Below are 21,082 nucleotides of genomic sequence, written 5' to 3'. Positions count from 1 at the left end.
ACCGCGCACATCAATTCCGACAACAAAATCCTGATTCAAAATCCTGATTGACGAAATACAAATTAAACTAAAACAGAATGCTTGCAGTTTTGTTTATTTGCTATCGCTTTTAGAACATTGATTGCTAAATCTGGTTCAACAGAACAAGGCTGTCCCATCTGTCGTTTGCTGCAAATCTGTCGTTTGCTGCAGATATGTCGTTTGCTACAGAATCATCGGCTACTGATCAAGTTGACCAACAACATTGAAATTGCCACTTACAAAGTTGGAGATACGGTTAAAATAAAAGGTGGCGAAGAAGGTCGGATCTTGCGTGTGTTATTTTTCAATTTTAAAGTAAACAACGGTGTCTAAGTTCAGGTCATGCAAGTAGATCTAGATTTACAAGTAGACATTCAGCAATCATCCTCATCGCTTGTAAAATCACACACGCAGTCTTTTTGGCGAATGCCTCTGACAACCGACTTGGGTTACCGACTGAAACCGGCCGGTAACTGCACAGTATCGAATGCATTGAACTGCGCAATCTGGGAAACATGACGGGTGTATCGGTCAGGTAGGACGAAAGCCAGAAGCCAACAATGCAAAATACTATTTCCAATTTCATTTCAACACTCTAGAAATAACTGTTATTCGTTTTCTTAAGCAGTATAGATGACTGAATACAAAAGCAGACGTTCTATGGCGCGTAACCAAAAAGACAAAAGGGGACTCGTTTCGCACATGAATTTGATGACACGATTTGCGGTCGCGGAAGGTTCGATGAGCAGAAAACAGGCACTCGCAGAGTTTGTGTCAAAAAGTGGTGTTTTTTAATGAAAACGTCGGGGTAAAGGGATAAAAAGCTTACACACCTCGTCCTGAATATCGTGCATAGTTATTTTCCCTCCGCGACGAATGCGACTTTGAGGGTGCTCAGGTTCCGTATACCTGGCCAACACGACAGGTGCAGCAGTTCTCGGGCCAGGTTGACGCCAGGATATATTATGACAGTAAGCGTAGAGTGCTGCCCTGTCACGTAGTCTCAAAAACCAAATTGGAAATCCAAAGCATCATCATAATCATCCTCATCTCATTAATCATTCAACATATAAATTGTCCTTGCTCTTGTGGCCCTTCATGCCCGGAGCTCTCATGGTGACCTTGGTCTCAGTGTTCCTGTTCGATCCTTCCCTGAATAGTAGTTCTGCTGTCAGTCTTCAACGTGTGACGTTCTGGGGGGTCGACGGAGGGACGTGGTGGCGGTCTGCTCTCTGGAGGGGACGCTCACTCAGTCTGGCTCCGCGACTTAAAGTCAATGTCGTTTGTAGGGGGCATAGTAGGTAGTGGGCTGCGTCCGTTAGCTTGGGACAGACCCACTACTGAACACCGTCGAAGTGACTCAGCAGAAGTGCAGTGTCATCTTCCGAGGGTAGCCTACCGCCATCCCCCCCTGGAGCGTCTGTAAAATCGACAAGTCTGGCAGCAGAACGAAATTCAGAGGTGGTTGGAGCAGCGAGTGCAGGGACGGGGCGTTGTGAGAGCACAACGGGACAAGGGAACAGGTGTAAGGAAAAAAAAATAATATTTTCCCTCCGGTAGATTTTCAGGTATTACCTCGCCAGAGGCTCGGTAATACCTGAAAATCGTCCCAAGGGAAAATATGCACGATATTCAGAACTCGGAGTGTGTAACCTATATAGCCTATACTGTCTACAAATTATTTTTACACCGATGCTGTCTGTGGTATTGATGAGAGTGTTTTTCTTCTCAAAACTGCGTTATACGTCCCGTATATATCATTCTGCTAAGCACATTTATATCTTGGTGAGGTCCTGAAATTCAGTAATACTTCAACCAATAAGTAAATTAAATGCCATCTGCCATTTGCAGATGTCACCAGCACCTATTGAGATTTTAAGAAAAAAGGAATTTGATCGCGGAGTGTTTTCTGACTGATCTTTTCCACGATAGGGAACAGCATAGGTCCTCATGAGCAGTTGTCTTCAAGGGTTCCCTATAGGTTGGTTGTTGAACATCTCATCGCTACTGGATATGCTACACTATGCTCTGATGACTTGTAAAACTTCCTCATATATAATGAAGTCCTTAGTGACCTACCAGAAGAAAATGTAACAGATTTGGTCTTACAGTCATTGCAATGGAGTTGTCGCTGTAAATGTTTCTGTACTATCGACCTGCAGTTGAAGATGTGTTCAATCATTGGCTTTGTGGGAGCTGAGTAGGTTCACAACGTCCACGTGTCCACATATAGTGGCGATGTCCAGTGGCTGTAGTTTATGTTAGCATTATTCAGCAAGAGAATCGTGACAACGGCTTGCTCCATCTGGTCGTTGTAAGTCCTGGTTTGCCCCGCTTTTGAGCAGAAGTTTTTATGTATCCAGCCCCAGAAGCACAAAAGAGGGATGTGATGCGGCCGTACTTGCCAACACACTGAATTTCAGTGTTGGCTTAGTCTTGCAGGAGTTCAACAACAGCTGTGTGCCTGTTCTTTGTGGCGATGTGTAAGGATGTTGCTATATCCTTTGATGTGACGTCATTGGGTGCTTTAATTTGAAGAAGTAGCTCGACGATGTTTGTATTTCCTTTTTCAGATGCAATATAGAGTGCAGTCTTTGTGTCTCCCCCTTGACGGAAAGCTGCATTGGTACCAGCACCATGGCTCAGAAGAAGTTTCACCACGGCTGCATGGTCATTTTTGGTAGCGATGATGAGTGGTGTTATACCGTTAGTTCCTTCAAAGTTTGGGTTTGCATTACCTTCAAGAAGACGTTTAACCGTGCTTATGTTCCCCTTGGATGACGCTACGAATAGTGGAGTCATCACACCTTCCGTACCATGGAACGGGGTTTCAGTGTCAGCTTTGTAGTCCAGGAGGAGTTCAACAATGCCTGCATCTCCACTCTCTGCTGCCTTATAGAGAGAAGTTGCTCCGCTGGCTGTTGTAAAGTCTGCATTTGCTCCAGACTGAAGTAGAAATTCAACCACCTCTTTTTGTCCGGAACAAGAGCCAATGAACAGCGGTGTTACCCATGTATGCGCAACACGCATCATGTGGTTAGGATCCACTCCATGTTGTATGAGGCAACGTATTGTATCCGTGTCACCTTTCTGTATTGCTGTGAAGAGTACACATTCAATATCAGGACTGTATTTGAGGATACATATGAAGATGTCTTCCTGTCCGTCTCTATATGCAATAAAGAGTGGTGTCTCATGGGTTGCCGCTTCGTGAGGACGCTTTTCGGTATCAGCTTTAAGACTCAGAAGTACTTTGACTGTGCCAGACCAATTGTTTAAAGTCGCTAAATACAGGGGTGTATTTCCAGCAGCATCCTGTGCATTTATGTTAGCTCCTTTTTCCGTCAAACGCATAACGATCATTTGATATCCAAGCTCGCTAGCAATGTGGAGAGGTGTTCTCAGATTCTTTGATACTGCATTAATATTAGCCTTCAGGGCACATAGTTGTTCCATCACATGTAGTTTGTCATGTTTACAGGCCTCGTGCAGCGGTGTACACCCTTCGTTGTCAACAGACTCTATATCAGCCTCATGCTCGATCAAGACTTTAACAGTCTCAATGTTTCCTTTCGCAGAAGCGATATGCAAAGCAGTCTGACCACTATTCATATCCTTGTCGTTGATTACATCAGGACGTTTCTGAAGGATTTCCTGTACTTCGAGGTGATTATCATTCAAAGAAGCTTCCCGCAGCATCACTGCAAAATCCACATTGTGTGCTTCTCGGTTCTCCAGATCATCTAGTTCTTCAGAAGGTTCCTCCACTAATAGCTTTGGGGGTTTTTCCCACTGGCGCCTAGTCTTTTTCGGCTCTTTGCCCCTTTCTTCTTCTTGTTGATCGCCCTTTTCTGAAACAAAAAGAAAATATGACTTGCCTGCGTATTCAGTGAGTCTCGATAATGAGCAGAGTCTGCCCATAAAGACGGTCGGCCATCTGTCCATCAGATTGGCCGGCAAACGAAATACTTTGAGGTTACCGTAGGTGTTTCTGCATCTATATCTTTAAATCATTGCAACACTTTAAGAGTTTGATTATCTCCATAAGGATCCACATCTAGTTGACCCTTTTGAAATTTCAAGGTCACAGAAGTGTCATGCTCAGATTATGAAAACTTAACGTTTAAGCTTTCCATGGCTGTCTTTTAAAGACATAGTACAGGTCACAGCAAGCATTTGCTTAGAAAATCTTCACTAGTTGAAATACCGACTGAGCTATCACAAAAAAATCAGTTGAAGGACAGCCGAATCCGCTTATAGGAAACTTGCTTATAAGAAACATATCTCTTACAAAAAAGGACTTATTGTTTTCCTGCCAAGTGTCTCCTTTCTTTCACTTAGAATTCCCCGAATACAATTTAAAACAAACAACGTCAAGATAAACTACGCTTATGTTATACAAATAAGTGTTTCTCTCCTAGACATGCCTGGACTCAGATATATAGGAAAGAACCAATCAATTTAGACTCCTGAATCAAAAATTAGTGTGTTCAAATGACTCCTGTGTAGGGTGTTAAATGACTGTGCATTATGCCATTCATGACACTTGGAGAAAAATGGTGAACGACAAGAAGAAGAAGAACTGTGCAGAATAATTTTAAAACTTAAACGTAAGCACATTTTTGCTCTAAGTACCCAATAATTATGTTCGCATTCTCGGCGGAAGTTTCCATGGCGAAACTCACGAAGCGCATGCTCACATGGCTCTTTTCTCTTAAGAGAAGGTTAGAGACTATTAATGCTGTTGAGTGTCAATCAACGAAGAGCCAGGGAAGAGAACCATTGTCGAGGGGTTCGACATAAATACAATGACTCTTAGCAAGCTTAAACAACCCATAGTGTAAACCCGAAATAGGGTGGAGGGAACCCTTGTCCCCATCTAAAAGAATTTTTTTTCCCCTTACACCTGTTCCTTGTTCCGGTGTGCTCTCACGCCGCCTCGTCCCTGCACTCACTGCTCCATCCACATCTGAATTTCGTTCCGCTGCCAGACTTGTCGATTTTACAGACGCTCCAGGGAGGGATGTCGGGTCGTTGCGGTAGGCTACCCTCGGAAGATGACACTGCACTTCTGCTGAGTCACTTCGACGGTGTTCAGTAGTGGGTCTGTCCCGAGCTAACGGACGCAGCCCACTACCTACTATGCCCCCTACTAACGACATTGACTGCTAAGTCGCGGAGCCAGACTGAGTGAGCGTCCCCTCCAGAGAGCAGACCGCCACCACGTCCCTCCGTCGATACCCCAGAACGTCACACGTTGAAGACTGACAGCAGAAGTACTATTCAGGGAAGGATGGAACAGGAACACTGAGACCAAGGTCACCATGAGAGCTCCGGGCATGAAGGGCCACAAGAGCAAGGGCAATTTATAATTTTGGATGATTAATGAGATGAGGATGATTATAATGATGATGCTATGGATTTCCAATTTGGTTTGAGACTACGTGACAGGGCAGCACTCTACGCTTACTGTCATAATATATCCTGGTGTCAACCAGGCTCGAGAACTGCCGCACCTGCGGTGTTGGTCAGGTAAACAGAACCTGAGCACCCTCAAAGTCGCATTCGTTAAGTGAATGACACTCGGCTGTGTGATTCCAGCCTTCCCATAGGAACCATAGCACTTCCACTCTGGGTAGGAGCCGACCGTAGCCCGAAAAACCCACATGACCCTGATGGGATTCGAACCCACGACCTCCCGGCCCACAGCCCGATGCGCTAACCACTGCGCTACGGGGGCCGGTCATCTAAAAGAATTAAAAAGTGAGTTTGTACTGACAGAAAATATGCCTAATGTTGTTTAGTTAGAAAAAAATTGGCTCAGATGTTAATCATGCAGCCAATACGTTGCATACTCCGAACAAAAGACTCATCGGTAATTTTTCTCTCACTCTCTGACATTCACACACACATACACACACACACACACACACACACACACACACGCACGCACGCACGCACGCACGCACGCACGCACACACACACACACACACACACGCACGCACGCACGCACGCACACACACACACACACACACGTACATGCATCCACCCCCACCCTCACACACACACACAAGGGTAATAGACGATAGTACATTTGGAGATTCATGCCTACTGAAAGTGAAGCATGTGCAATCCAAACCAAGGGGAAAAATGTGTAAATAAAATCACGCAGTATAGTATGTATACATTTTCTTTGGAAATACATCATTATGGCAGCCTGTTTTTATCATTTTACCCTAATCCAACATTGTCTTTGTGTGTCTAAAATAAGATACTTGATACAGTCGAACCTGTCCGAAACAACCTGCCAAGGGATCGACCAAAAGTGGAAATTGTAGACAGGTGGTAGCGATGGAAAGGTGAATCACAACACAAAATAAAAAGTTTTAAAAAAACCGCCTCGTTGGTAATTTTTGTGGGTGGTCGTGATGGGCAGGAGATCGTTATCAAGAGGTGATCGCCAGGACAGGTTCGACTGTACATGAATATTTGGCAAAGGCCGGATACAAGAAGTTGGGGATGGAAAGGAAAGAGAATGGTAGAATAAGGGAAAGGAATTGAGCACCCGCAAAAATCGCACAGAATAACTTACTGGACAAAGGACCCTCCTTTCATTGTTATCTACTGATCTTTTTCTGTTTAGTGAGGTAATGTAAAGAAATGATTAAAATCAGAAGCTGCAGAATCACATACGCATCCATGTACACACCCCCCGCGGGTTAGGGGGAGTCCCATATTGGTTGGGACTAGAAAGAATTTACCCGATGCTACCCAGCATGTCGTAAGAGGCGACTAACGGTTCTGTTTCTTCTCTTCTTTTGTCTTATTTCTGCCTTACCAGTCCTTTCACCTATATTTCCTTCCAAGGAAACTCTCCCTACTATTCCCTGCAGTTTTCCAATTCTTTTCTTGTTGTCTTATTTCTACCTGACTGTCCAGATCCATCACCTTTATTTCACTTACCAAAAGTCTTCTTTTCCACATCCTTATTTCTCTGCACCCCGCAAGTCGTATGAGGCGACTAACGGATTCTGTTTCTCCTTTTACCCTTGTTAAGTGGTTCTTGTATAGAATATAGTCAATGTTTGTAAAGATTTTAGTCAAGCAGTATGTAAGAAATGTTTAGTCCTTTGTACTGGAAACTTGCATTCTCCCAGTAAGGTCATATATTGTACTACGTTGCAAGCCCCTGGAGCAATTTTTTGATTAGTGCTTTTGTGAACAAGAAACACTTAACAAGTGGCTCTATCTCATCTTTCCCTCCCCCCCCCCTTTCCCCTATCCCATCTCCCCCCTTTCCCTCGTCGCGATATAACCTTCGTGGTTGAAAACGACGTTAAACACCAAATAAAGAAAGAAAGAAATCCATGTACACATACGCATCCATGTACACATGCACATACATACACACCATTTCCTACTTTTGCCAAATGTGACCCTCCACCACGAAATGAGTCGCATGTCACCTTTGCATGATTTTCAATTTTTACATTTTCCTAAAGAGTTTTTTATGCTCTATCCACTGGTGAAAACCGTTTTAGAAAAGAGCGAAAACTGTTTGATTTATAAGCATGTGACTAAGGTGACCCTCATACTGTTACCAGACACTCCCCGGACTTATATTAAGCCTAGCGCAGAACCGCGCGAGGTGACATGTCACATGCGACTCATTTCGTGATGGAGGGTCACAAATAGTCTGCGAACAAAGACCCTTATACATGTCCAATCACCTCAGCCACCCCACCATAACCCCTCTCCAAAGTTGGAAGGAAAGCATTTTGAGCTTAAGCTTGAAAAATCATATACCCCCTGGCCCCACCCTTTAGTGTCGCAACACTCCCCCCTCCCCATCCCCCCACCTTAATGAGATACGTAACAAAGTTTGATTTCGTTACATTGGTCAAAACATTCGCTGACATTTCGTTTGACCTGTCCCACGTGTTTCCAGACTATGTGCAGCTTTCATGACCCTCAGTTAAACATTTCGCACCACGGTCGCCGCTCAGGAGGGGTGATTTTGTTGGTAAAAAAAAATGTTAAACAACTATTGTAATGAAAGTGAATTCTTGGTTATCAAATTGTCTCGTCTTCTTGTGGGCGGGGAAAGAGATACATTGTTTATGTCAGTTTATTGTCAACCGATTGGGTCGCCGTTTTACCGAGTGAAGAATTCAGATTGTGTGATCAATGACGTAATGCACGGCTGTGTCGATCTATTCGAGCAGTACAGCATCCTGAACACAGGTCAAAATGAGTTCGGCTCATTCTCTCCCTGGCCGGACGCTACAGTCCTACGCGAATCTATCAAAACAAAAATACAGAGTTATCTCCCATATGGTTTTCGCGAGCATGATCTAAATTTGAGATCAGTGTTCGCGAGACGAAAATGATTGCAGACAGTGATCTCCGTTCTGTTCTTCACAGTTATGATAAAGACATCGTTCTAAGGTCAAAACAAGTCGACATTTTGGGACTACTGCCGGAAGGAGACCGTAATGTATGGTTTCATCACTGTCAACTGGTTACAGAAAAAATCGTTTGCTCCAGTGAGTGCCGAAACCAAACGGTTGATTATCACGTGACACTTTTGCCATATTTAGAGTTGTTTGCACAGTAAATACAGCCGCGAAAAATAGCTCGCTTGAAACTGTCTTACATATCAATTCCTTTGTAATTTAACAATTACAAAACACCATGAAAAATCATTATCGACGATCACGAATCTGCTTATATCAATAATACATTACAAAAAGCTCTAAATATGTTTAAAAAAAATTGGTTTGCTTGCCAGACTCAAAGCATCCTGTCAGGGAGAGAATGAGCCGAACTCATTCTGACCTGAGTTCAGGATGGCAGTACGTAGACAGTAATATAATTTGTTGTGGCGATTTTAACGCGAGGACAGCTTTTCAAAAGCCAGTGTGTGATGTTTTCGAATCGATCGAGTGTTTTGAAGACTTACTATTTGAAGACAACATTTACACTGGGCGACAATCCCAAGACACCGAGACAAACGAATTTGGAAAAAAACGCTGCTTGAATGTTGCACATGTTTTGATTTATGCATTCTGAACGGATGTGCTGAGAGGGACAGAAACCGGAAATGTATTTATATTTCTAAGAATGGTGGCAGCGTGGTGGATTATTTTATTGTATCAAACTGTCTGGTGCCTAGCTTCCAAAGGCTTGTGGTTGGTGAGAGAGTGGAGTCAGACCACATGCCGGTGGAAGCATAGTTTAACTGTTCTGGGTGTGCAAAACATTGATAGTGAGAAAATTGTTTGGTCCGAAGAAAAGAAAGACATATATTTTTTTTACAAGAGATTAGATCATTTGCATTTTAAACAAGCCGCGTAAGGCGAAAATACAACATTTAGTCAAGTAGCTGTCGAACTCACAGAATGAAACTGAACGCAATGCAACGCAGCAAGACCGTATACTCGTAGCATCGTCAGTCCACCGCTCACGGCATAGGCAGTGAAATTGACAAGAAGAGCGGTTTAGTAGTTGCGCTGAGAAGGATAGCACGCTTTTCTGTACCTCTCTTCGTTTTAACTTTCTGAGCGTGTTTTAATCCAAACATATCATATCTATATGTTTTTGGAATCAGGAACCGACAAGAAATAAGATGAAAGTGTTTTTAAATTGATTTGGACAATTTAATTTTGATAATAATTTGTATATATTTAATTTTTAGAGCTTGTTTTTAATCCAAATATAACATATTTATATGTTTTTGGAATCAACAATTGATGGAGAATAAGATAAACGTAAATTTGGATCGTTTTATAAAAATAATTTTTGTTTTACAATTTTCAGATTTTTAATGACCAAAGTCATCAATTAATTTTTAAGCCACCACGCTGAAATTCAATACAGAAGTCCGGGCTTTGTCGAACATTACTTGACCAAAATTTCAACCAATTTGGTTTAAAAATGAGGGCGTGACAGTGCCGCCTCAACTTTCACAAAAAGCCGGATATGACGTCATCAAAGACATTTATAAAAAAAAAATGAAAAAAATATCTGGGGATATACTTAGAAACTCTCATGTCAAATTTCATAAAGATCGGTCCAGTAGTTTAGTCTGAATCGCTCTACACACACACAGAGACACACACACACACGCACGCACGTACAAACACCACGACCTCTCGATTCCCCCCTCTACGTTAAAACATTTTGTCAAAACTTGACTAAATGTAAAAACGATGAATGAGTTTAACATAAAAGTGAACGTCAATTTTTATGAGTCAGCATTGATTTTTTCTGATGCACTATTCAATGCTGCTTGAAAATGCATTGTAACACAGGTAATAATAATATGGCTGAATGATTTGATTCAGAATGTCTGCAGAGTACATTTGCAGCAAGAAGAGCATTGATACATTTTATGACAAGACAATTTTTATTTGATAGTTAGGAAAGAGTATAACAATATTAAAGATAAGAAGAAATCTTCCTTTAACCAGATGAAGGTTGATTGCTTGTTGACTTCATTGAACAGTCCAACGGATTTTTTTTGAATGAAGTTCGAAAATTTAAACGTAATTAGACATACAGTGCGTCGTCGATTGATAATAAAATATGGTTTACACACTTTGAACAAGTTGTTGATGGTGATTTTGATGACGGAAGTGAGGTTTTAAATGCCGAAAGAGGGACTTCTTTTTTGGATGAATGTCTTAATGGGGAAATTACTGTTGATGAGATCAGTCATGCAATTAAAAATCTTAGTAAAGGTAAGGCTGTTTGACCTGATGGGATAATGAATGAAATGTTACAGTATGCTTGTGAAGTTATTCTTCCGTTTTGTTTGTGTTGTTTAATCACTTGTTCCAAAAAGGCGTATACACTGAAGAGTGGACCAAAGCAGTAATTATTCCACTTCACAAGAAAGGTGATAGGAACTTACCAGACAATTATCGAGGTATATCCCTGTTAAAGGTACTGAACTTGTCAAATCCAGGTGCACGGAGCCCCTGGGGCTGTTAGTCATACCTCAGGCAGCTATCCCTTAGAAGAACTACCAAGTTTCATTGACTTGCACCCAAAGAGTCAAGAACTGAGTTTGTGTAAAACAAAATATAGGCCGGAATCACTCAGTTGAATCGAACTCCGACCAAACACCTAGTAATTAACTAGGTTAATGTATGCACTCGCGTGAACAAGAAACTGTCGAACTTCACAGATGTCGTCGTTGGGTAGTTTTGGGTTTGTTTTACTACCATAGGAGGATTTTTGAACTGTAAATGCACTCAGCTGCAACAAAAACGCAAAACGAAGGCTGTGAGCTGCACTGTGCCTTTAAATGTTTTGAGTAAACTTTTTACATATGTATTAAATCGTAGACTTACGCTCTGGACCGAGGAAAACTTTGTGCTTAATGATGCATAGAATAGTTTTCGAAAGGGCAGGTCGACTGTCGACCACATTTACACGTTTAATGCTCTAGTTGAAAAGTATTTATGTGGTAAATCTAAACTGTACGTTGCATTCATCGATTTTCATAAAACATTCGACAACGTCAACCATTCTGTGCTGTGGCAGATATTATTCAAGACAGGAGTTCAAGGAACCATGTTAAATATGCTGAAGGCCATGTAAAAAAAAATCAAAGCATGTGTCAGAAACAACTCCTCATATACCCAGTATTTTGAGTGTTTTCACGGCCTGAAACAAGATTTATTGGCTGGTCCGATTTTGTTTTCAATCTTAATTAATGAGCTGGCAAATGATATTATATTCCGGGGGCGACATGGGGCCACCCTTTTGAGTGAAGAGATCGAGATTTCTTGTTACTTTTTACTGATGACTTAGCCTTATTAACCGCAACATTGATAGGACTACAGTCACAATTACACGTCCTATACAAGTCTGCGAAACGTTTGGAATTGATTGTTAATCTCGAAAAATAAAAAGTGATTGTCCTTTGGAAGGATGGGTTTCTTTCCAAACACGAAAAATGGTGCTATGGTTTGCACCAACTGGTCTGACGTTTTTAACTCGTTAAGTTTCCGCAGTGCACTAGAGGACACAGCAGTGAAAGCCGAAAGATGTGTGATTGAGACACTCATTACTCTGAGAAGAATTAGTTGTTATACTCTCCCACTGTGTTTTTTTTAAAGTTATCCGATGCACAAGTCCCTTTAAACAGTATTTTATTCGTAAACAGACACATGATAATATAACAACATCATTAAGAAGGAGCACAACAAGTTTAAAACTGTGGTGCCGATGTTGCTGTATTCCTCTGATATGGAGATACGAACCCCACCTTCAAATAGATAAAGTTCACGAATTTTGCCTGCAACCGATGTTTGAATATTTCTGTAAAAACTCCTAATGATTGTGTTTATGGTGAACTTGGCCGTTACCCCTTGTATATGATTGTCAATGATAATTTAAGATGTATTAAATATTTGTTCAAACTCCTTAAACAACCTGATAACATGTTTTCCAAGAAAGCTTATCGAGCACTCTTATTGCTCGATGGAAAGGGTAAAAAACACCTGGGTATCCAAAATAAGAATGCTTTTGTGTCGTTTTGGCTTTGGTCACGTCTGGTTTTATGGGTGTCGACATTAACAGGCGTTTTTGAAAGTGTTAAAAGTGAGATTGATTGTTTTCGCCAAGGATGGTGGGGTCACTTGGAAAATAGTGATCAGTGTGTCTTGTACAGTTCCTTTAAAATTTGTATTAAACGAGAAAAGTATTTTGACTGTATAACCTCAGGTATGTTTAGATGTGCCTTAGCTCGTTTCAGATTAGATGTTTCCCCAATAAACAGTCAAAAATTCCGTTATGCTCCAGCATAACAAATGTTGCCCTTTTTGTAAAGATAAAGAAGGTATCTAACACAGTCCAATTGTTGAAATCCAGTAATGACGATTTAATTGTAAACACTGCACAATATTTGTTTATTTCCTTCAAGTTGAGATATTCTCTCCTAGAAAACCACAATTCTTGACTTGTATGATTTTTTTATGCATTTGCGTATCTTTGTTTGACTGTTTCCCAGTACAACTGTTTGATTATATTAAGTATTGTGTGCATTGTGTTCGCCCTTGGAAAGGCCCCTTAGGCCAATTCTAAGAAACTTTCCGTATTCCGTATTCTCTCTCTCCCTTTTCTCCCAATGGCTCTCTCACACAAACAAACACAACTAACAATAGTAATTTTGTACACATGTGCTCAAACGCACACACACACACATGCACAACCACACACGTTCCTTTGAGAAAATGAATAGTCTGAGAGAAAAAGAAAGAGAAGAAAGTACCAGAGCAACAAGAGAGAGAGATAGAGCGACAAAGAAAAGAGAGAGAGAGAGAGAGGGAGAGAGAAAACCAATGGTGCCACGCAGGTTTGTTGGTGTTTGTGGCATGCATCTCTTCTTTTTGTTTTAACGAGACAAGAGAGAGAGAGAGAGAGAGAGAGAGAGAGAGAGAGAGAGAGAGAGAGAGAGAGAGAGAGAGAGAGAGAGAGAGAGAGAGAGAGAGAGAGAGTGATAGACACAGAGAAAGAGAAAGAGAGATACAGAGCAAGAGGGACATTATATACTTTTCAAACAAAGTTAGGGACCGGTCATGAAATGTTCACAATCTTTAAAATATTTGCAACAAATCAAGGGTTTGACAATTTTGATTGATACGTGACTTTTTTTAATTAAGAAAGGGGAAGTGCGTCTTGGGCTAGGAACTTTTTTGGCAGGCACAGTAACCGTTTCATGCTAAACAGGCGTAAAAAGTGAGGTTTTCTTAAAAAAGGGGGCAGTTTTAAAAGTCCTATCAAATCGGTGCAAGACATGCCAGGACAAAAACCAGTAACGCACGTGCTACAACAGGATTTCAGCCACAAAACGTGCTTATACGTTTGTCTTTGTAAACTGACACACTGACAAAATAATGCAATGAAACAACATGCCCCTATCACGAAAAGGGAGCGACTTGGATCAGGCAAGAGCAGTTTGATAGCTATAAGCAGAAAGTGGTTCAGAGAGTTGCAGTGTCTCACTTCAACATCATCAGACTGAAGGAAGCCATGGCTTCAAGCAAGGGTATGGTCGGCCTACAGTCATCACAACAATGAAGGATCGCATCATCCAAATGAAGGTCATGCAGCAAATAAAAGTCACTGAAAAGGCAGCGGGCATCGACCATGAGCTGCCACCACCCACTGTTGTCAGTAATCAAAGTGTTACAAAGTGCTTACATGCTTTCAACTTCAGTAAACAGCGCCCAAACCGCAGAACAACATTGACTGCCAACCCTTCAGCTGCCCACCGAGCCTGGTGCACTCAACATGTGAGGTGCTTACGTCATCGTGGGGCTAAGTTCTTGTAAACAGATGGGTCCCGCCTCTTCTTGGATCCTGCTGATGGACGCACAGAGTATGGAGGCGTCATAAAGAGCACTTTGCAGATGGCGCTCTTCTAGAACGAAATCGTTTGATGGGGGCTCTGTGATGGTCCGGGGAGATGTCATCTTACGTCGTAGGACATCTCACTACCGATTAGCGGGTAGCTTAACTAGTTATCGCTACCGGGAAAAGATTTTGGAGTTCTTCGTTGTAAGAAATACTACTGTTGTGAATTTTAAATTAGAGGGTTGTCTAGAGTAACAAGCTCTAGCGTTGTTTTCGCTGGCTTGTTTGACGTCACATTTTCTGGAGACAGTCCTCAGTTCTTCAATAAAACAATAAAGAAAAAAAAAGATAATTTTACCTTTTCTGTGTGGCATGCGTTTGAAAAAGTGTTCCTTAACCTTTGAAGGGTATATATTTACTCTACAGATTACAGTCCCCAAGCAAAACTGTTTCAAAGCATAGAGAGAGAGTGAGAGAGAGAGATGTAATATACTCTTTGGTGTGTATGTTGGTGTGTGTCTGAGAGAGAAGAGAGAGAGAGAGAGAGAGAGAGAGAGAGAGAGAGAGAGAGATAGAGAGAGAGAGAGATAGAGAGAGATAGGGAGAGAGAGAGAGAGAGAGAGATAGAGAGAGATAGGGAGAGAGAGATCCCGCCAGCACGTCCAGATGTGTCCCAAGTTGGCCCCATATGTGCTAACATATGGGGGCTATCTGGGCAACCCACATAGGACCCATCTTAGAAGCGCAAATGGTATAGTGTGGGTCCCATCCAGGCAATACACATGCTCCCCACATAAGGCCTACTTGGGGCCAGAATGCATCCACCATGCAGCCCCCTTGAGCCAGGGTTCAATTCACATTGGGCCCGGATGCATCCCACATTCAACCAGCACTGGACCAGGGTGCACCACACATTGAGCACCCTCTCATACCACATTCATCCATTACAAGGACACACCTTCTCTCGTTCGGATCAACGTTTCACATCTGATCCGGGATGTTAATGTATGTCTGCCCTGCGTACACTGCAGCTACGGACCCGTAGTGTGCATGGCATACTGAATCAGACATAGACCACGCCGTATATTCGGCTGTATCGAAAGTGCGCCTCCACCACGTGTAAACAAAGCGTTGCCGCCAATATCACGGTAAGTGTGCCCAATCAAAAGCAAAATGTATCTCTTTGAAACCATGTACATCTTAAATGTACAGTTGTATGAATGCCTAAGGTTTGTATAAAGTGCATGTGTAGTTTTTAGCAAGAAATATACACGTAAACGAACATACGAACCAAAGAAAGTCTTGCAGATAGGATCTTTCAAGGCAACCCTATTCCACGGGGAACAAAAACCACAAAAACAATTTGTGGATTGTAGACAGTGCCTTCAGAAAGGTCACAGATCAGAAGAGTGCACACATGAGGTCAAGTGTCGTCAGTGCTACAGCGATGGACACAAAGCAGGAGACCCCTCATGCAGCTTGACACCAGAGGTGCAAACCGTGGACGAGACAAGCGCAACAGACAACAGACAAGGAAAAGCATCGGGAGAAAATTCCAGGATGCCCAGGGACAGATCTGAAAGCAGAGGACGCCAGCCTCAAAGAGTCCAGAGCCGTTCGAAAGTCAACGGAATGAGCCAGTCGAGGTTGAACTTTAGACGGGATGGTGCCTCACGCTCGGGATCCAGGAAACGACCGCGCTCGGTTGGAGCGACACCCCTAACACAGCCAGACACGCAGCCGGATCAGGAAGAGGATCGGCATCCGAAGACGAAAACGAGGAGTTCAGTGACGTCTTGGGATGACAGAGCGTCGTCAACTTGAGTGGCTGCTTTTTGGGGTTCGGACTGTACTTGGCTTTGTTTCTAGGACTTTGAGTTTGGTTTTGTGAATTTGTTCGAAGACTGAGTTGGTAAATCTCTTGTCGGGATGGATCGTTAAATACCAGAGGTTTAAAAAATAAATTAAAAAGAAATGCAATGTTTTCCTTTTTAAAGCAGCAGAAGGTTGATATATAGTCTGCCTGCAGGAAACACACAATGGGGTGGAAAGATGTTTTATAGTGAAGGAACGCATAATAGCAGGGGAGAACTTATTCTTGTCTCAAAACACTTTGTAGGGGAAGTGAGTTTACTGAAGAGTTGTTATAGAATATTAGTAATTTCTGTAAAAAAAAAAAGAAGATAAAGAGTATGTTGTAGTTAATATGTATGCTCCAAATGTTAGTCAAGAAAAAGTAACATTTTATAATAAGTTGAATTCAGTGTTGATAAAGTATACGGAAGAAAAAGTGTTGTTATTGGGAGATTTTAATTTAGTTATGTCAAATGTGTTGGATATTATTGCTGGTGAAAATTATAAACAAAATGAAGTTGAGATGTTAAAAGATATTATATCAGTTTAGACTGAATATGAGTGATGTTTGGAGAATGTTGCTTGGCGAGGAAAAAGAGTATACATGGTGCAGACGTAACCCTTGTATTGCACGGCGACTGGATTATTGTTTTGTAACAGAGGACATTGTCCCAAACTGTAAGTTGTGAAATTGTGTCGGTTGCAAATACCGACCACAGAGGGGTTTTGGTGGAAATGTGTGATTCGCAATTTGTACGGGGCCCAGCTTACTGGCGCTTTAATAATTCTTATTTGAAAGATGAAGCATTTGTTGAAAACATGAATATGTTAATAGAGGCGATGTGTAATAATGTGCCTATTGGTGTTAATGTTCAGGATCAATGGGAAACGTGTAAATCAAAGATTAAATCGTTTTGTATAGAATTTGGTAAAGCAAGGTCAAGAAGCCAGAAGAATGATTTTTTAGATTTACAAGCAAAGTTGCAACATTTGAAAAAACATTGTCCAGAACAACCTAATAATGAGAAATTGCAGGCAGAAATGTTAAATCGAAATTGGAAATTATGACCATGGAAAAGACAAGAGGAGCTCATGTACGATCAAGAGCGAAGTGGGAAGAAGGGGAAGGGGAAAGAAATACGAAATATTTTTTTAATTTGGAAAAAGTACATGCCCAAAATAATGTGACACATGTGAGGGCAAATAATGATGATATTGTTTATGATCAATTTCTTGTGTTGAATGAACAAGTGCAGTATTATAAATGTTTGTATGGTAAAAGTCCAGAAAGTCATGAACATATACTGTTCAAAAAAAGAAACGCATAGTTGCTACTTGCCAAATTTGTTTTATTTTTCGAAAAAATTAACAGAAAATCCAATATTTAGATTATTTGTTTGAAATTTGGTATGGACACAGTTGAATGCACACACAGTTCATTTGCATCTTCAAATCAATCAGTCAATCAATACGATTGGGTGCCGAGGCTGTCAAGTCAGTAGGGGGTGTGACTGCCTTGAGCAGCAACAACTGCCCGGCACCTTCTGGGCATGGACTGGATCAGATGCCGGATATCTTGCTGTGGGATGGTGTCCCACTCCTCCTGAAGTGCCTGCAATAGATCGCGGTGATTTGCCGGCGCTTCTTCTCGCCTGCGCACACGTCTGTCCAATTCATCCCAGAGGTGTTCTATCGGGTTCATGTCTGGCGACATGGATGGCCAGGGAAGCACCTGGACATGGTGGTCGGTGAGGAACTGGGTGGTGAGTCGTGCTGTGTGCGGGCGAGCGTTGTCCTGCTGGAATATGGCATCCTGGTCAGCCAGAAGAGGAAGGGCGTGTGGGCGCAGAATTTCCTCCACGTATCGCTGGGCAGTTATGCGCCCTTGGACGTGCACCAGGGTGCTCCTTCCAGCGGTATTGATCGCCCCCCACACCATGACGCCTCCACCACCATGAACGGGTGCCTCATCCACACAGTTGGGCGCGTAACGTTCGTTTACTCTCCGGTAGACCCTCCTCCGACCATCATGTCGCTGGAGCAGGAAGTAGGACTCGTCGCTGAACCACACGTGTCTCCAGTGATTCCGGACGGTCCAGCGAAGGTGCTGGTTGCCCCACTGCACTCGGTTCTGGCGATGGCGGCGGGTGAGGACAGCTCCTCTGTGAGGTCTGCGAGCTCTCAAACCAGCTTCATGCAGGCGGTTCCGCACGGTCTGGTCCGATAATCGGTGTGGCCCGGGGAGAGCCTGGACAGAAGATGAGGCCGACAGGAAACGATTCCGGAGGTGGCGGAGCCGTATGAAGCGGTCGTGAGCAGCAGTTGTCGCCCTTGGTCTTCCCGCTCGTGGCAAGTCAGCAACGGAGCCAGTGGCTTGAAACCTGACCCACAGTCTACTGATGGTGCTCTGGGACACGTGGAAGTGCCTGGCGATTGCACTTTGACTTTGGCCTGCTTGTAAACGACCCAATGCAATTTGGCGGTCTTCTCTGCTCAATCGGGCCATCTTTCGTCGCTGAATTGTCGTCTGATTTCTTTGTGGCGAACAATCCGCTTTTATGGGTTTTGGAAGACATGGTGAGAGCTCAATATTCCCCAAGTTTCACGAGATTACACTGAAGCATGACGAGTGGTCATGCCAAATGAGCAATTTTGACATTGTAGCCACTGATAACGCATGCGTCACGTGCAGAGCTCACTTGTGGCAATGGACGAAAGGTCGACGACCAGATAAACATTTTCTGCAGTTTGGTGGATATCCTTGTAGCCATATAACTAAATTAACCAAATATTACAAGCTATGCGTTTCTTTTTTTGAACAGTATACAAGATTGTCAATGTCAGTTTTCTGTCTGTGCTTTGCTTGTTGGTGAAGGCATAATTTAATCATGCAAATAGTTTCTTAATCTTCTTTGGGGGCGGGGGGCTAGATTTAGGTGCAAAATCACAAAACCTCTTCAAATTTCAGGGGTGGGTGTTGCCCCAGACCCCTGCCTTTGTAGTTTGTAAGCTGAACTCTCTTTTTCCAATGCTAGTCCCTGACGGTAAACAAAATATGGTGGTGAGGGTCAATGATTATGTGGTTCAGATTCCACTTTTTACGTTTAGTCAAGTTTTGACTAAATATTTTAACGTAGAGGGGGGAATCGAGACGAGGGTCGTGGTGTATGTGCGTGTGTCTGTGTGTGTGTGTGTGTGTGTAGAGCGATTCAGACTAAACTACTGGACCGATCTTTATGAAATTTGACATGAGAGTTCCTGGGTATGAAATCCCCGAACTTTTTTTTTCATTTTTTGGATAAATGTCTTTGATGACGTCATATCCGGCTTTTCGTAAAAGTTGAGGCGGCACTGTCACGCCCTCATTTTTCAACCAAATTGGTTGAAATTTTGGTCAAATAATCTTCGACAAAGCTCGGACTTCGGTATTGCATTTCAGCTTGGTGGCTTAAAAATTAATTAATGACTTTGGTCATTAAAAATCTGAAAATTGTAAAAAAACAAAAAAAATTATAAAACGATCCAAATTTACGTTTATCTTATTCTCCATCATTTGCTGATTCCAAAAACATATAAATATGTTATATTCGGATTAAAAACAAGCTCTGAAAATTAAATATATAAAAATTATTATCAAAATTAAATTGTCGAAATCAATTTAAAAACGCTTTCATCTTATTCCTTGTCGGTTCCTGATTCCAAAAACATATAGATATGATATGTTTGGATTAAAAACACGCTCAGAAAGTTAAAACAAAGAGAGGTACAGAAAAGCGTGCTATCCTTCTTAGCGCAACTACTACCCCGCTCTTCTTGTCAATTTCACTGCCTTTGCCATGAGCGGTGGACTGACGATGCTACGAGTATACGGTCTTGCTGAAAAATGGCATTGCGTTCAGTTTCATTCTGTGAGTTCGACAGCTACTTGACTAAATATTGTATTTTCGCCTTACGCGACTTGTCTTTTCTTTTTTTTCTTGTAAATAGGCGGTGAGCATCCTTCTTCATTGGTCTTTTTTCTTGGAAATATTCCTTATATTTACAAATCAAATTTTCTACTTAATATTTGAAACTCAAAAATTACAAACACTGACCCCCGACAAGTTGTCTTTCTAAAAATATTAACACACATTTTCCCAATTAATATTACGTGATTTAAAACATTTCTCATCTTTTTACAACAACTTGTGTCTTAATAACCAAATATTATATCCTGCATCTTAAACTTAACCCTTAATCCAGCCTTTTCTTCTATCCAGTTTTCTATCTTCGTCCAAAACAACTTAACCGGTATGCACTCATGAAAAAAATGTTCAACAAAATCAACTTCCGTACAACATATACATCATCTGTTATTCTCCCTGACTTGCATTTTACATAATAAAATATTTGTTGGATATATGTTATGTAAAATTTTCCATTGCAATTCTCTTAACCTCACTTCTCTGGAAACATAGGCAAGGGTCCAAATTTCCTTATCTACTTGTCCACCAAACTTTCTCAACCAAAAATTATATACACAAGGTTTTTCTACAGCAGTATCTACACTTTTCTTTTCTATCATTTTTCGTATTTGGCTAATTTTTATCATATACAGGCTACCATCAAACAATTTCTTATCCATCTGGACAATAATATGTTTATTTTCAATCCAATTAATCCATACTTATGTTAAGTCCTTTGTACTGGAAACTTGCATTCTCCCAGTAAGGTAATATATTGTACTACGTTGCAAGCCCCTGGAGCAATTTTTTGATTAGTGCTTTTGTGAACAAGAAACAATTGACAAGTGGCTCTATCCCATCTCCCCCCTTTCCCCGTCGCGATATAACCTTCGTGG

At 41.9% G+C, this 21,082-nt stretch overlaps 1 protein-coding gene across 1 annotated transcript; it reads right to left on the bottom strand.

Annotated features, from left to right (window-relative positions):
* Window positions 1-2,451: 2,451 nt before the first annotated feature.
* Window positions 2,452-15,325, bottom strand: LOC138956607 (ankyrin repeat domain-containing protein 29-like). Its single transcript, XM_070327923.1, has 3 exons — window positions 15,193-15,325; window positions 3,501-3,872; window positions 2,452-3,119 (listed from the first exon to the last, which is right to left on the bottom strand). The coding sequence occupies exons 1-3, from the start codon at window positions 15,323-15,325 to the stop codon at window positions 2,452-2,454; spliced, it is 1,173 nt and encodes a 390-aa protein (XP_070184024.1).
* Between the last annotated feature and the right edge of the window lie 5,757 nt (window positions 15,326-21,082).

This window comes from Littorina saxatilis, unplaced genomic scaffold (assembly GCF_037325665.1).
Source record: "Littorina saxatilis isolate snail1 unplaced genomic scaffold, US_GU_Lsax_2.0 scaffold_74, whole genome shotgun sequence".
In the NCBI taxonomy this organism is placed as follows: Eukaryota; Metazoa; Mollusca; class Gastropoda; order Littorinimorpha; family Littorinidae; genus Littorina; species Littorina saxatilis.
This window is presented reverse-complemented; position numbering and strand designations above follow the sequence as displayed.